Raw genomic sequence first — 17,537 nt, forward strand, 5'->3', positions numbered from 1 at the left:
AGTTTTTGCGCTAAGTATGTTCCGGGCATAGAAAACGGTGTGGCAGATGCGCTATCGCGTTTCGAGTGGCGCAGGTTTAGGGTGTTAGCTCCGGATGCAAACGTATCTGGTGACCCTTGCCCGTCTTATGCCTGGCAGGTGATACGCCCGGATTGGAGGGCTTAGCTTTGCGATCCCTGGCTCCCTCCACCCTCCGCGGGTACAGAAATGCTATGGGAGAGTGGGAAAGATATATTCGTTTGCATCAGGATCAAAGTAAGACCGATTATGCAATGTTATTGGATTACGTTTGGGAATGTTTTAGAGCAGGCAGGTCAAGGGGTTCTGTAACACGTTTACTGTCTGCTCTTTCTTACTTCTTGAGACTTGATGGCCGGCATGATTTTACTAAGTCTTTCTTTCTAGCAAAAATTCTTAAAGTGTGGGCTCGAGTAGTGCCCCCTGTTCAAGATGCACGAAGGCCAATAACCATTTCAATTTTGCGGCGCATGGCGGTCGTGTTGCATGATGTCTGTGCATCTGATTACGAAGCACTCTTATTTACATTGTGTTTCGTCATGGCCTTTTTCGGGGCCTTTAGAATCAGTGAACTGGTGTCAGCTTCGAAAACAGCGATGTCACCTATACTTCGTGAACATGTGTCATTGGAAGATGGAGGCTTATGGTGCAAAGTACAACGTTCCAAAACGGACCAATTGGGCAAAGGTTGTTGGGTTGTTTTGAGATGTGTGTACGATAAAGAGATTTGTCCTGTGTCCTTGGCGAGGGTTTATGTGAAAACAAGGACTGATGTGCCAGGTCCATGGTTGCAGCATTTGGATGGTATGCCGGTGACACAATTTCAATGTAGATGGGTGTTGGAACGTTGTATTTGCACGATGGGTTTGCCGGTATCGAGATACGGTACCCATTCGTTTCGGATAGGTGCGGCAACAGCAGCGGCAGGCTGTTCGAGCGGGCAAATTAGAGCTCTGGGGAGGTGGAAGTCTGATGTATTTTGGAAATATATCAGGTTTTGACCTGTTTTTAAAAAAAAAAAAAAATATCAGACTTGAGGTCTTAGCCACTCGCCAGATTTGGGGGTCTTGAGGAATTTTTTATCCTGTCAAGTGCCTTAAACCGTGTGGTTTATACCCGCTTGGCAGGTGTGTTTTTTGCCTCTCGTCAAGTCTGATCCCCCCTTATCAAACCCCCCCCCTTTAAAGTAAAAATTCATCCCTGCTTCATAGATTTTCACCTTAGAGGCCAAATTTAACTAGTTAATAAATTAATAAATAAGACCATTTTAGTAAGTTTATAATGGGATGTTTTTTGGTTAACGTTGTTGGAAGAATTTTGGGTTAGGGGTTTTGTTATTCGATAAGTTTCTGTGAATGTTTTGTTTTTTCAGATTTGCGCTTGGATGAGTGTCCGATTTGGATTATGGGGCACTCGTACGTTTACTTTGGTGAAAGATCTGGTGTGGAGTGCCTTCAGTCACCTGAAGCTAATCTGGTCAGATGGATCGGAGTGAGGGGACTTCGATGGGAGCAAGTCATCCCCCTTTTTTGGCAACAGTTGGAGAGGTCGGGATATCCGCTGAGGGTGGTGTTCCATGTTGCTGGAAATGATTTGACCAAAAGGTCTGGTTTAGATCTTCGTAAAACTATAGTTAGGGAACTAGTTAGTTTGCAGAACAGGTTGTGCTTTCTGAGTGTGGGATGGTCGGATATTATCCCTCGTTTGGTGTGGAGAGGTGCGGACAGACCGGCCACCATACAGTTGATCCGGCGTCGGATCAACTCTGTGGTGGGCAGAGCTGTTAGCGAAAATTGGGGGTTTGTGGTCCCACATCCCTCAATTACAGTTTCTGCCCCTCATCTTTACATGGCCGATGGTGTCCATCTGAATTTGAGGGGTATGGAAATTTTTAAGGAGGATTTGTGGTTAGCAGTATTTACTCAAGAATTTTATTGATAGAGTTGAGGATTTTAGGAGTAGTAAGAATAGTTTAGCGTAGAGGTATGGTGGCGGGGGTTTTGTTGAAACTGTGGCGGGTTGGGACGGCCTGAAATTGTGGCTGTAATTTAAAGAGTTTTATAGGTGCTCAGGAGATGTGAAGGTGGTGGAGTTTGATACATTATGGGGCCGGAGTTCCATCGGACCAGGTGGGCTTCGGTCTCCGGTGGAGTTGATACACACCTGAGCACCTTTGGATGGGAGTTGGGGAATACCTTGAGTGGAGAGTTGGCCACAGTATTCCCGATAAAGAGCAAGTAACACAAGGGGTGGCAAATGGCCCATTATGGCCCCCTGTGTGGAGTGGGGGGCTGGGCTGAAGTTGGGCCCCTTAAAAGCCGGGCTGAAGTTGGGCCCTTGCCTCCTCTTGTGTCTGGGTCAGCCACAGTTAAAAGTAAAGGTTACAATAAATAGGGACGTTATTTAAATAGGCCGTCCCTCCTTGCCACCATACCATTTGTTTTAATAAAAGCTGACAAATTTATTGGCAAACATATTCTGGTGTCAGTGTCAGTGTCAGTTATTTCTTTATGGATGTTGGTGTATGCGTATGAATGAAGAACAGTCTATGATAGACATTTTAGGCAACCCTAAAATGCAGGAAAAAAATAATATTTAGAGTTCAAATGCATGAAATAAGTAGAGATAAACAATGGGTATCTTACTTCTGCTGTTCACAACCCCAGTTGCCCTTATTATTATGCCCTAACACATTTTATTATGTGTGTCATTACTATGTCTCACTGTATCACTATATCACATTTTATATTGACACTTTATCGTCATTTTAACCTTCTTTAATATCGGTCCTTTTCTCATTAATCTAATATTATTCTTTATAAAGGACCACCTTTATAACCACTAACAGTAGCATTTCAGCTACCCGTCCCCCCCCCCTCCCCTTTTTTTCCACACTGGCACACTGTCACCCATCTATCAGTATCTCCATGCACATTTTAGCTTTCAATAATTTCAAATCAACAAGTACAATAAGAGTTAATAATCCTTTTTAATCCATAGCAATACACCCACTTTTGACATCAAGATAAATAATCAAGTTTATTAATCCTTATCTACAAATAAGAAAAATCGCCAGTAATTTATTTTTACAAATTAACAATATGGGTCTATATATATTTGTGTATGCATATGTGTGTGTATGCGTATGCATATATATGCATATGTGTATTCCTTTTATCATGTACTTTAGCGTTAAGTCATTTGTATTTATTCATCTTGTTCCACTATGCACATATTAATGTATCAATTAATTATCTCTTTAGATATAACAATCTGGTCAAATCTTTCATTGCTTATATGATATTATAATTTTTATATTTAAAATGGTAAATAATCTTTTTTCTTGCTGTAGTCCGGTCATCACAATTAAATGGACAGTGAGCCATCTGTCAATTAGGTATTTGAAAATGTACTAATTCCATAGTACAATAGGGCCGCACTTACACACAGAAAAATGTGGTGCACACATACTAAACACCATAAACGAGTGTTCTAAAATCCTTAGCTACACTCTTGCTTTCAGTTGATAAGCCACTCTGTGTTCAACTACCTTATGCCCCATCCTAACAGCTTGTGATATTTCAATCATGCCAAATATGCTGTTTACATTGGCACTAACAATGGTATTTATTTGTGGCTGACGCCGCTCCCTTCATGTCAATCAGAGCGACTGTATAGACAATAGCCGCTCTGGAAGACATAAATATCCTATTTCCATCTACTATTCTAAACTACACCTCCAGAGACAGATTGACGAGCCGGTAAGGGCGTCTCTGAAGACGCATACCTTATGGCTACTTCATCAGCGGTAACCGAGGCAACGCATTATGCCTCTCATATGTAGCTGCACGTCTGTCAACCCCAGAAGTACTAACCACGGGGGATGTACTGATATCCTAGGTAACATCAGATGCTGTTTAGAGACAGCAGGATACACTTCATCCCCAGAAGTGCCCGCTACTAAAGGCCTTGGAATGCACACGTATCCCAGGCAACCTGCGATGCTCAATGGACACAGCAGGATATACGTCACTCCCGGAAGTGCGCAATATGATAGGCGCACATTCCGAGACACATGGCGGCCCTGCAGGTAATTAATTATACAATTACTCTGAATACTATTTATACCCTCATTTGAGGTTCACTACTCACCAGTGAACAAGCCAACCTATAGGTGAAATGGTCAGTTTGGATAGTGGGATCCGTCTGACTGCGCAGCCCACACCCACTGAAGGGGTACACCGGTCCAGTAAGCGCCCGTTTGGGTTATATATTGGATACATTTTCTTTTTATTTATATGCTTATCTCCATAATCAATTATTTTTGTGTGGTATTCCAAACAGTATGATGCTAGAAATGTTTAAGCATTAACTGAGAGTCTGTAGCACACATATTCTTCTCAATACTTATGAATACGTGCTAATCATATTTATATATCAAACAATCTTTTATACTCCGTTTTTTCTGTCTTTTCCCTAAACTTTGTTGATTTACTGTAATAACTTGCCATCTAAACATTTATTACTCTGCAACATCATAAGCAGTTAGGTATTTTGCTGCCACTGACTTATATTGAGAAGCAATGTATGGTTTATGTGCCAATTTCGATCCTCAATTGTGAAATCAGTAGTATCTGGTCTTTCAAACTTTGATACAACCAAGGCACCACCATATATCCTTATTTGTATCTCATATCTTTATTCTATCTTTCGACACTTTATACTAATATTCTCTTAATCTATCAGATGCTCTCTCATCCACGAACCTGGACAGCAGAAGCATTTTTCTATAAGGTAGTCATATTCTCTCATTCAGCAGATTACGGTCATACTCCACAGGATATGCCCATTCTCATCCAAACTCGGAAGCTAATCTTTGGAAGGCCTGGCCAGTAACTGTCTGGGTGACCAGAAGTGAACACCTGGTGCAGTAAACAATCCAGCTGAACAGCAGAAGTAAGATACCCATTGTTTATCTCTACTTATTTCATGCATGTGAACTCTAAATATTATTTTTTTCCCTGCATTTTAGGGTTGCTAAATATTATTACCTCCCTTCTATAAAAAAATGTTTTTTCTACTAATCTAGTAGTTTTACACCTCCAGGCTCTTGCTAGGTGCAAGAGGCTAAAAACAATTGAATCAAATGCCTTTTGGTGACACCACCGCCTGAACATAGAGCAGAAGGTGTTTAAAACCAATATAGGCAACATTTTTTCAGCCTCAGATCATACTACTCTTGGATTATTTTACTGTATGGAGAGGAGACATTGAGTGATTACCCCTCTGGGATTAAGTACAACCTGTTTAAATTATAACAAACAATAGGAAAGCGCTAATTTAGTCTGTTTGTAAATTTTATTAGATGGTTATTGCTTAAAACAAAGATTCATACCGGTTAGTATACATAAAAATAAATCACATTTATTTAAAACATTTATAGAGACAGTGACCTAAAATACTGTAATATAGCTACACATCAAGTCTCTGTTAAATGTCCTTAGGTGATACTTTGTATTGCCTCCACTGGCAACACTCTTGCTGTTTAATGCACATAAACTATGTAGCCTATAAAGCATGCACTGAAAGGCTCCTTCCTTTATACTTGGTAATTGCCTATTGTTTTTATTCTACAGTTGAATGATTTGTTATTACATAGCTTGGATGCCACATGCGATAATTATATGCATTCCTGCATGGCCATGCAATGTATTTTCAGATAGTTCAGAGCTCTCATGCACAGATCAAAATCACAGCGTGATGGTACTCAGTGGGCAAACCTGTCACAACTCACAACAGGGTTAAATGATCATCCTCCCGGCTACAGCTCTCACTCACAGCCTTATCAGGAGTCCATAAATCCCCTCACTTGTAATGATGTTACTCCCGGCTGCTCATTTAGCCTCAGCCTTATCCGGAGTATACAATCACTCATCCTCCTCTGATCCCCGTTTGCAGTGGGGTAAATTCTCAGCTGGCCGGCTCGTAAGTGTACACCACGAAATCCCGTCAGTGGGAGAAGACACAGATGCATTTCCCCGCCTTCAGACCTCGGCGGCTTCCTTAGTGTGAATCACTCTCCCTGGCCGCACGGCTTTTTAAACACAGTTCTTTCCCACCGCCCGTGCTGGCGCTAGTGTAATGCTTCTCACGCCTCCTTTCCACAGCTGTCACCAGCACTTATGCATAATCACTTAGCTCATTAATCAAATCAAAGCCCCATTTGAGCTCGTCCATATAGCAGCATCACTTACACCTATTTTCAAATATAATCACTAAAGACTCAAAAAGCTGCATTAAATATTTATAGCACCAATATACATATACTTTTAAGTTCAATATAAGACTAAAATCAATATAAACAAATACATAAATACAAATACCTCGGCCTCCTTCCTCTACATCACTGGTTGCTATCCCCTCTAATGGGTTTAAATAGAATATGCATTACCCTTAATAATACATAACTTTTCTATATTGTCAATTTTAGTAAATACATACATATACATATATATAGTCCTAACCATGATATACGCATATATAAATATATTTCATTTTTAATTATTAATATTTATAGTTCATTCCTACTCACTACTTATAAAACATTTAAACATCATAACACATGAAAATACAGACTCCTCAAACCTGGGCAATAAAGTCGGCAGGATTGTGTTGTGCTGTTTAAATTATAATAATTATATACAGGTTGACCCAGATTATACATTATTGAATTAGAAATATATTTCACCTAGGCACTTTATTAGTACCTATCACAATTATAAGTTACTGGTATTATTTCTTAAGTCACAATATTTTAGGATACTAATTAAAAGTTAAGTTTTAGTGTCTAGTCATTTTTTACGTAAGAGTGCCCCAGCATAGAGTCTTTCTCCTCTTTTTTTCTTGCTCATGTACCTTTACTGACTCTGGGAGCACCCCCGATGCCTAATTGTTACACTTGGTGTACAACATTAACCAAAGTCGGTAATCAGACCATTATCCATTAGTGGCTACCGTCTGTAACCTTAACCTGTTGCGGAACTATCCCCCATAGTATTAAGCATATTTATATATATGTCATTTGCCAATAGGGCGTTTATGTTCAATAAATAATTACATTTTTGTTTCATTTTCATTTAATATATTTTTAATCCTTTATTATTTCAGTTGCGCTGAGTGCCACAGAATCAATCATAGGGGGTGATTCAGACCTGATCACTGGTCTGCTAACTTTGCTGTCCTGCGTTCAGATAGTCACCACCCAAGGGGGAGTGTAAATTTGCCATACAAATGTGCGATTGCATGTGTACGTGGAGCTGTAAAAATCCAGTGTGTGCAGTCTGTGCGCAGCCCAGGACTTACTCCTTCAATGCTATGAGATCAGGCTGATTGGTGCCGGAGCTGACGTCAGACACCCGTCCTGAAAGGCTTGGTAATGCCTGCATTTTTCCTGACACTCCCAGTAAAAATTCAGTTACTTCCTGTCAATCACTTTGCAAATGCCCGTGCAAATGACATTTTTGCACCATCCTGTCGCTGACCGATGATGCCCATTCTTGTTTGCCGATGCGTGTGTGCATTATTATTATTTATTTATTAACAGTTTCTTATATAGTGCAGCAAATTCCGTTGCGCTTTACAATTGGAAATAACAATGATATAACAAAACTGGGTAATAAACAGTCATATAGGTAGGAAGGCCCTGCTCGCAAGCTAATAATTTATAGGGAAATAGGCATGTATATACAAGGAAAGGTGCTATCTATTGCATAATTGTCCGCCAGATTGCAAAGGTTATTGGTGGGCTGTATGATATGGTCATACAGCAATGATGAACCGGGTTCGAGAGGAAGGGAAAGTGAAGAATGAGAAGACGTGAGGATATGTGTGGACTGTGCAGAGTGGATGCAATTTGATAGGAAGGTTTCTGAAAGTTATGTGAGTGGTTCGGAAATGTGATAAGCTTGCCTAAAGAGGTGAGTTTTCAGGGAATGCTTGAAGGCTTGGAGACTAGAGGAGAGTCTTATTGTGTGTGGTAGGGCATTCCACAGAGTGGGTGCAGCCCGATGAAAGTCCTGCAATCGTGAGTGGGAGTGAGTAATGAGTGTGGATGAGAGACACAGGTCTTGTGAAGAGCGAAGAGGTCGGGAGATATTTTGAGATAAGCGAAGTTATGTACGTTGGTGTAGTTTGGTTAATGGCCTTATGTGTGACTAAAAGTATTTTATATTGAATACGGTAGAATACAGGTAACCAATGGAGGGACTGACAGAGTGGATCTGCAAATGATGAACGTATAGCAAGGAAGATTAGCCTCGCCGCTGCATTCAGAATGGATTGTAGTGGTGAGAGTCTCGTTTTGGGAAGACAAGTTAGGAGACTATTGCAATAATCAATGCGGGAGATAATGAGAGCATGAATTAGAGTTTTAGCAGTGTCTTGTGTAAGGTATGGTCATATTTTGGATATGTTTTTTAGGTGCATGTAACATGATCTTGAGACAGATTGAATGTGGGGAACAAAGGACAGATCAGAGTCGAGGATGACACCTAGGCAGCGAGCCTGTGGGGTAGGGTAGATAGTCGAGTATTCAACAGTGATAGAGATATCAGGTTGGTAGCTACTATTGGTCGGTGGAAATATAATTAACTCTGTCTTTGAAATATTAAGTTTGAGGTGGCAAGATGTCATCCAGGATGAAATGGCAGAAAGGCATTCAGTGACACGGCCCAGTACAGATGACAATTCAGGGGACGAAAAGGTAGATTTGAGTATCATCTGCGTACAGATGATACTGAAATCCAAAAGAGATGATTAGTTTACCAAGAGATGAGGTATAGATAGAGAAAAGCAGAGGACCCAAGACTGAGCCTTGCGCTACTCCAACTGAAAGAGGTAGCGAAGAGGAGGTAGAGTCAGAGAAGTGAAGACTGAAGGAGCGATTAGATAAGTAGGATAGGAACCAAGAAAGGGCTGTGTCTTTAAAACCTAGGGATTGTAGTGTTTGTATGAGAAGAGAGTCGTCAACAGTGTCAAATGCAGCAGATAGATCTAGAAGAATAAGTAATGAGTAAGGCCTTTAGACTTTGTAGTGACCAAATCATTAACCACTTTAGTCAGTGCTGTCTCTGTGGAGTGGAGTGAACGGAAGCCTGACTAAAGTGGGTCCAATAAAGTGTGTGAGTTAAGAAAGTGTGTGAGTCGAGTGTAGGCAAGTCTCTCAAGTAGCTTAGAGAGACAAGGGAGCTGAGAGATAGGGCGGTAGTTTGAGAGAGCATTAGGGTCAGAATTTTGTTCTTTTTAAAATGGGAGTAATCACTGCATGCTTGAAGAGTGAAGTAAAAATACCAGTAGAGAGAGAGAGAGAGTGCATATGTTAGTTAAGGTAGGGATGAGCACCAGAGACAGAGCTTTACTTATTTGTGAGGGTAAAGGATCAAGAGGAGAGGTAGTAGAGAAGCAGGATGAGAAGAGTGATGATACTTCATCTTCATTTGTGGCATCAAATGAAGAGAGAATTTCAGAGGGTTCAGGTAAAGAACGTAGCAGGTCACTGGCTGCCGAAGAGCATACCATTTAATCTTGGATCTTATCAATTTTCTCCTTGAAGTAGGAAGCAAGATCCCGTGCCTTGATAGTGGCTTGTGGGGTAGGTGAGGGAGGATTCAGAAGTGATTTAAATGTATTAAAGAGACGTTTGGGGTTAGAGGCTTGAGCAGAGATAAGAGTTTGGAAATATGTTTGTTTGGCAGTGTCCAGGGCATTTCTATAAGAGTGGTACACAGTTTTTATATGTGAGGAAGTCCCTTGAAATACAAGAATTTTAACGTTCAAGTTTTTGCGTGAGTTTTTGTAGTTGTCTTGTTAATTTGGAGTGCCATAGTTGACCTCTAGGCCTACATGGAGTGTGATGGGTAGCTGGAGCCACTTCATCAAGGGCTAGTTTTAGAGTCTCGTTCAGGTGTGATACAGCCATATCAGGAGAGGTGAAAGCAGAAATAGGTGAAAGCAGTTGTTGGAGTGAAGTGGATAGTTCTTGAAGATTAATTGTGTTAATATTTCTGTGGGTTTGAGGAGGATTGGAAGACTTCAGCAACACAGAGTTTGAATTAATGGAGGAGAGCATGCAGGCGATAAGATTGTGACCTGAGAGCGGGAAAGGAGTGTTAGTGAGTTCAGAGACGGAGCATTGTCTGGTGACTACTAGATCAAGGCAGTGGCCTTCCTGATGAGTAGAGGAGTCAGTCCATTGGGAAAGGCCAAGAGAGGAGGTTAGAGAGAGCAGTTTGTAGGCGTGAGCAGCATATTTTGGACAATCAATAGCAATATTGAAATCACCCATGATAATGGTGGAGATGTCAGAGTATAGGAAGTGAGGGCATTGTGGTGCATATGCATGCACAGTCTATTGCTGATCACCCGCTGTGCGATAATGCACTGCAGCAATCAGCTCTGAATCACCCCCATAAATATGAAAGAGCCGAAGGATTTAGGTAACTTGCAGAATTAGGACTAGAGTCAGCAGTTACACCTCTACAGGTGCAGGTGTCACTGTCCTAACATTTATTCAGATTTTTTCATTTTTGTACATATGAAGATTGGCAAATTATCATGCGTAATATTGGAGGCAGCCTGAGCTACTTTGGCAGAACTGTGACTACGTTTGCCTGTGGCATGTGCTAAAAATTACTGTCATTGTAGTAATAAATTACATATTTACCTGATGTCTATAGCCATAAGAAGGAGGGATGTTTTTGGGAGACCTTTCACCTAGGTACATGTGCATATTATGTAAAGCGTGGGCCATGGAATAAACTGCTTTATATACTCGATCAGTCAGACCTGGGCTGTGAAAACTAGCAAACTCTGTTATATTTCTCTTCCCAGGACAGTTGTGCAGTGATTTCTTATATAGTTCACTATATAATTTATTACTTTTTCTATCACTTGACAAACAATTCTCCCATATTAACCATATATGTTCTAGTAACTTGTCCTCGGGGTGATTTATGGTCTGGAAACTGTCATAGAAACTTCTCATATCCAGCATTGGGAGAGATGAAGGTTCAATGGCCAAACTTCCATTAAATACATCATTGTAATGTTCCAGTAGAAATGTTATTAAGGCAAATGTCGGACCAAATACTAGAGTCTTATCATTGATGACTTTTCTCATATCTTTTAAAAAATCAGCTAAAAATGAAGAATATGTCCCACAGAGTATTATAACCTGGGCAGATGACTTTCTGATAATATCAGCTCTCTTCTTATTCATATCATATAATACATCTAATTTATAATACTTTATTCTTATTGTGTAGGCAACACAGATACTTCTGGAAGTCAGATATTCCGTCAGAAGTTCAATTTCTTCATTACCACTGTCATCATCAGAAGCCAAAACTCCAACCCATGTCCAGCCAAAGAACTTGATCAGACTTGATAGCACAGAATAACTGGCCTGGTCCCCTTGTACAGTGCGGTAGAATGTTGGATAGAGGTTGCGGTCACTGAGAAGATAACTGGTTGCTCCATAGCTGATCTACACAAAAACACAATATTTGAAAGAAAACAATTTTAAAGATTGTCTAACATGATGAAATAGAGGGAGAACACTAAAAGCTGTTCTTTGGTCACCCTCACGACCTGAATTTGTCATTATCTTAAAAAGCATTTTGAGTATGGAACATGCTGCTCACATCTAACACTGTACACTATGGGTCTGATTCATGCTTGGAAGTAAAGCACAAAAAGAAAGTAAAATTGTGCTTGGAACAAACCATGTTGCAATGTCAGGGGAGCAAATTCATTTATATTGTCTGTGCAGGGTAAATACTGGATGCTTCTGCATGTAGCCCACCGATGTTAGACAACTTCGTTTTTACACTGCAATTTAGTTTTCAGTTTCAACACACCCCACCAAAATCTGACTCTCTCCGCACATGTTACATCTGTCCCGCCTACAGTGCAGCATAGTTTTACCCAGGTGCTTGGTTTTTGGCTTTACTTACAGACATGAATCAGGCCCTGTAAGTGTGTAATCATGTACTCAAAGTACTTGGTGCATATGTGCTGTGTGTCCTGGTAATTCTAGATGCTGCCTTATTCCCTGCTTCTTACCTTGTGCTGAGTGAAGGCTGACACCTTCTATACTTTAGAAAACTAAAAGGCTAAAAATGACCTTATCAAATAGTGCAGTATGTGTCCCAATTAATATCAGCGTTAGTAATTTACTTATTCACATAAAGTGCATAAGCTTAGCAAAGCAAAGTAAAAATACATAAAAACTCCACGGGTTATGGAAAGTATGAGCTCATATTTTTACAATTATCACTTATCACAGGAAAATCAGTCTTTTTATAGAAGAGTCTATATCCAATTTGGAAACATAGGAACAGACTTAATGTACTAGATCAGGAATCCCACAAGGGAGGAAGATATAGATGAAGCAGAGGAAGTAAAAAAAACTCTGTTCAAAAATATAAAAAGAAAATAAGAATAAAGGTTTATTCAACCTAACTATATATCACCAGTCAGGCTCCCTATGTGTTAGGGTCTCCTGCCCTGTGCTGCCACGTCGTCATGGCAACCGGGAGACAAGTGCTAGTGGAGTAACCTGAGCGCAGCTGATACTCCGGTTCGGGTCTTTTGCTGTGCAGTGGTTATAGGCTCTGTGCACGGCAGGGGATCCGGTGCTGGTTTTTGTGCTCACAGTCTGTGAGGTCTGAGTGGGGCGTGGACAGCACCTGCTTTATAAGGCCTCTTTTCAGGGTAAGCAGATGCTGCTGAATCTTTGTTGGTTAGTCAGTTCATGAAAGTTAGCCAGTACTGTGTAGCTTTGTATTTGTTTGTTGCTTACTGCAAATAGGCCTGGGGATTTGGTATTACACTCTGCCAATCCAGACCTAGCAGTAAGACTGGAGTCAGTCGTTTAGCTTGCTGGGGTTCTGTTACTACTCTGTGAACTTAGCAAGTTTGCGGCTGTATTCTAAGACTTGCCTGTCTAATCCTGTCTCACTGTGCTAGGTGTCAGGGGTCAGTTTAGTGGCAGTAAGCTGAACCTGTGCACTGCAAGTGAGAATTAGGATTGTGGAGACTCTCCTTGTGTTTATCATTCCATCTCTGACCAAGGAGTTTACTGCCACACCCGTTGGTAACCCTTTAGGGTTTTGCTGTTGCCCTTAGCAACAGCATTTCGGGTTCTCTACGTATTAAAACACAACATCTTGCTTTTCCCATCTGAGCAGTTCTAATACAAGGGAGATACCCAGTTCCTTAGCCTCTGGGCTTCTCTGTTCACTTTGTGTGTATTTTGTTACCCTATCACCTTCTGTGTACGTTATGTCATATTCCCCAGTCTGTCTGTGAGTCCATTTGTTTTGCATAACAGTTCTGACACCAGTACTTTCCTGCAGGCACTGGTGTGCATAACACTATGGTAGTGATCCCAGCAGTCGAGAATAAATGGCGTTGGACTCTCAACACTACACTGGCATCCCAAATAGGGTCACAAGGCCAGTGCCAGAATCCGGACCGCTGGGATCCTGAACAAGTGTCTGCTGGGAACTCTGGCAGGTAAGCTTTGGAGGAGAGGAGTTAGGTTTAGAATGGGGGAATTAGGGTTAGGCTGTGGGGAGAGGGGTTAGGTTTAGGCACCCCCAGGGAGGTTTAGGGTTATACTGTGGGGTGAGGGGGATGATCAGATTAAGGGTTTGAGGAGGGGGGTTAGGTTTAGACACCACTGGGGAGCATTATGGTTAGGCTGCAGGGAGGGTTACATTAAGGCTGCTAACAGGGAGGCTTAGGGGGCCATTGGGGGAATGTGAGTTTATTTATCTTTCCCTGTTGGGATTCTGAATATCACGATGCTATGGTTGGTATGCTGACCACTGGCATCCCAACCACCAGCAATTCAATTCCAAACAGTGGTGGCTCCAGAGGTGGGGCTGTTGTACAATCCAGAGTTCAAGTAGGAAAACCACACCAACTGCCAGTTTGGAATGACAGTTGGTGGCAGTTGGAATGACTCCCCTATTTGAGCTTTGGACTGTGCTGCAGCCCTACTACTGGAGCAACCACTGATCCCAGCCCATCAAGGGTACTAACTGAAAGTAAAAAGGCCCTGATAACTAAAGTTTTAAAATGTTCACCAGTTAAAGAACCTGACCTTTTTGATCTGTTTACTGAGTTAAATAGATATGTAAGGGATCTGTGTGAGAAGATATATTTTTCAATGAATCGCTTAAACAAAAGGCTGAGGTTGCGATTACCAATAATATTAGATATATCAGACAATGAGGCTATTAATACTCTATGTGAACTAAATGCTGCAGGTGCCATGTCTCAGGTTATAAAAAATAACCAATCTTTGATATCATCACATCAATCCTTTAAATTTACCAAGAAATTTCTGCCCTACTCAATAGAGAAGTGCTGTTGTAGAAGCCAGTTTGTGGCAGCCCTGGAGTTTTTTTTTTTTTTTTAATTATGTGATAATCCTCTCGGGGATAATAAAAAAACAATAAGAAAAATGAAGGCTAATTCCATCACTATAACAGCTGATAAGGGAGAAAGTACCATTATTCAGAATAAAGCAGATTATCTTTCCGAAGCCCAGAGAAAATTGAAGGATGAAGTGTATTCACTTAGACTACTGTCTAACAAAAAATTCTACATTTTTGAGTGAATTGAGGGTTTGTTGGATGATGCTCTACTTTGGAGGACAATTACAAGGACACTGTTTTGCTTTTGTATAATGTACACCCTGTCATCCCCATACAGTATCATTTACCTAAAGTTCACAAGTCAGCAAACTTTACCCACTGGTCACCCAATGATTTCTGGTGTAAGGTCCCTTACCGCTCAGGTCTTTTTTTTTTTATTCTATCCTTTAGCCTCATCTTTATTTCCCTGAGGGCACACATCAGAGACACAACTCACTTTTTTAATTTTTTTTTAAAGATGTACACTGGAAAGAAAGTTATCTTTTAATATCACGTAATGTGGAGTCACTTTATACTAATATTTCCCATGAGGTGGGAGTGGAAGCTCTTGGCAATTACGTAAACTCTAATGCTTTAACAGGTAAATTGCATGGTAGATTTGTTTCGGATTATGTAGCATTTATTCTTTCTCACAATTATTTTAATTTTGACACATGGTTTTATTTACAAGTACATAGGACTGCCATGGGCACGAACTTAAGGCAGAGATTTGTAAATTTGTATATGTGACTCTTTGAGGAGGAATACATTTGAAAGGGTCAAATTTGATGCTCTATAGCAGGTTTATTGACAATCTTTTCATTATTTGGCATGGTGACTATAAATCAGTTCCATTTTTTCTTGCACATATTTAAATTATTTTGGATTGTTTAATTTTACTTTCTTGGATATTGCCATACAAATAAGAAAAGATAAAATAATAACCACAACCCATAAAAAAGATATTGCTTGTAATGGATTACTTAACTACTCATGCTGTCATTATCAGAAATATATAAAATAGAGCACTTGAGAATAAACATGTGTACACACTCCGGTTCTGGTCTATGGCATGAGGTGGCTGTTTTCTGAGCTCCACTTCCAGACCCATGAGACGCACCTTTTAACAGCTTTCTCAGCCTCCATTAGCCACTGCTATCTCTCCCATAGTTTTGGTGGGAACATGGACCGCTTTGTCACCACAGCCTCCCCGGCGTCCTCCCTCCCATTGCGGAAAGAGAAACACTGTGCTGTGGGGAACACGGCGCCGGAATCGGGCCCTGACTTTGTCTCACCTGCATCAAGGAAAGCAGCTGCGGAAGCAGAGGACACCCTCTCTACTACCCCCGGCCATGCTGCAGACTCTCTGGTCACTTATGGCGACATGTGGTTGCCATTAAGTCCACCATGGCTCCTCTCCCAGATGGTCATTGACATAACTCAACAGTTGCAGAAACTCACACAATGAGTGACACGCACTGAATCATAACTTGCTGCCTCAGTGCATGACATGGATGATATAGAGCACTCAGTGAATGAGCTTACTTCAGATAACTACCAGGTATGGAACAAACTTGATGATTTGGAGAATCGCTCGCCCAGTAAGAATATCAGGCTGGTGGGATGGCCAGAATCCAAAAAATGTTCTTCTCTTTCACATTTTGTGCGAATATCTTTACCATCTTGCTGAGCATTGAAAAGGAATGTCGTGATCTGGTTATTGAACGGGTTCACAGAGTGGGTCCGACACCGTTCCCAAATAAACCCTATCCACGCGTTACGTTATTCAAGTGTATTAATTACCTGCACAAGGCTGCCTTTTGGTCGGCATCTCACCGTGTAAAAGATTTACAATGTGAAGGCCACAAACTCTTTATTTTTCAGGACTACTCAGTGTAACTGACTAGGGCCCAGAAGGCTTTTTCACCGGTTTGCTCACAGCCAGTTACAGATGGACGTAAGTTCGGCTTGCTTTATCCAGCTTGTTTTGTATGATGGATCTTCTCACAAGAATTTCACCTCTCCATCTAACACTGCAGCTTATCTACATGACCAATCTCATGCCTAACAGGTGGACATCTCTGATCCCTGACTGGCTGAGTCCGCTCTTTTTATATTCCTCCTTTTTTTGTGCATGTTGATTATCTTCTCTGCAATTTCACCTACTAGTCTCAATGAACCAATATGATTTACTATGTGCTCACCTTTTATTGGTTAACCTCTACATGCCTGGTGATCTCCTGAAAACTGTGATATGCTGCATTCTTATATTATAATATACACATGCTACTTTCTCTGATTTTTTCTCTCTCCTCAAGTTGTTTTTATTACACATGTTTGCCATCTCACAGAGCACCCATGTTGTGATTAGTCTTTACATTGTTTTCACTTGCTTCCATATATATATATATATATATATATATATATTTCAGGGGAATTGGTAGGAGCTCGCACCCTCATCTAGACCTGTGTAATTCTCTGATGTTTTTCTTTTTTATACATCATTTAATGTATGGAAGCTTATGGTCACTACCTGCTTCTCTATTATTGATTATCTGTGTATTTTCTGTGATGACCAATTTCTCAATGCTCCCTATTTCTTGTCTCTTCCCCTCCCCTTTTCCTCTCTTTTCCAATGTGTTCATATTATTATGCAATGGTTCACTAGGGTCACTGAGTTTAGTGATATCTTCTTATAATGTACCATGCCTGACTTGAATATTGGATCATTATATTTTGGGGGTGTTAATTCTCTGGCCAAATGGAGGAAAATCCTGCTTTATTTAAACAAACAGGGCATTGACCTGGCCTTCTTCCAGGAGTCACAATTACTTCTGCCTGAAGTACAGAAACTTTACATGCTCAACTGGGTTGTATTGTGATCTAGCTCATTTAACGCTAAAAAACATAGGGTAAACCTTTTACTCGAGCACCATATTCGTGTTTGAGATTGTTGCTACTAAGGAGGACTCTAAGGGTTGCTATGTGATGATATCTCTTACGAGCTGAGAGGTCATCATCATCTCTATCATCTTT

The 17,537-nt window shown here is 40.7% G+C and overlaps 1 protein-coding gene across 1 annotated transcript in view; it reads right to left on the bottom strand.

Annotated features, from left to right (window-relative positions):
* LOC134910766 (uncharacterized) overlaps nt 1–17,537 on the bottom strand; it is a 119,638-nt gene that overhangs the window by 76,502 nt on the left and 25,599 nt on the right. Inside the window, exon 5 of the mRNA XM_063919149.1 lies at nt 10,739–11,560. Within this exon, the coding sequence (XP_063775219.1) occupies nt 10,739–11,560 (822 nt within the window). The remainder of the gene's footprint in view (nt 1–10,738; nt 11,561–17,537) is intronic.

The sequence above is a fragment of the Pseudophryne corroboree genome, chromosome 4 (genome assembly GCF_028390025.1).
Source record: "Pseudophryne corroboree isolate aPseCor3 chromosome 4, aPseCor3.hap2, whole genome shotgun sequence".
NCBI lineage: Eukaryota > Metazoa > Chordata > Amphibia > Anura > Myobatrachidae > Pseudophryne > Pseudophryne corroboree.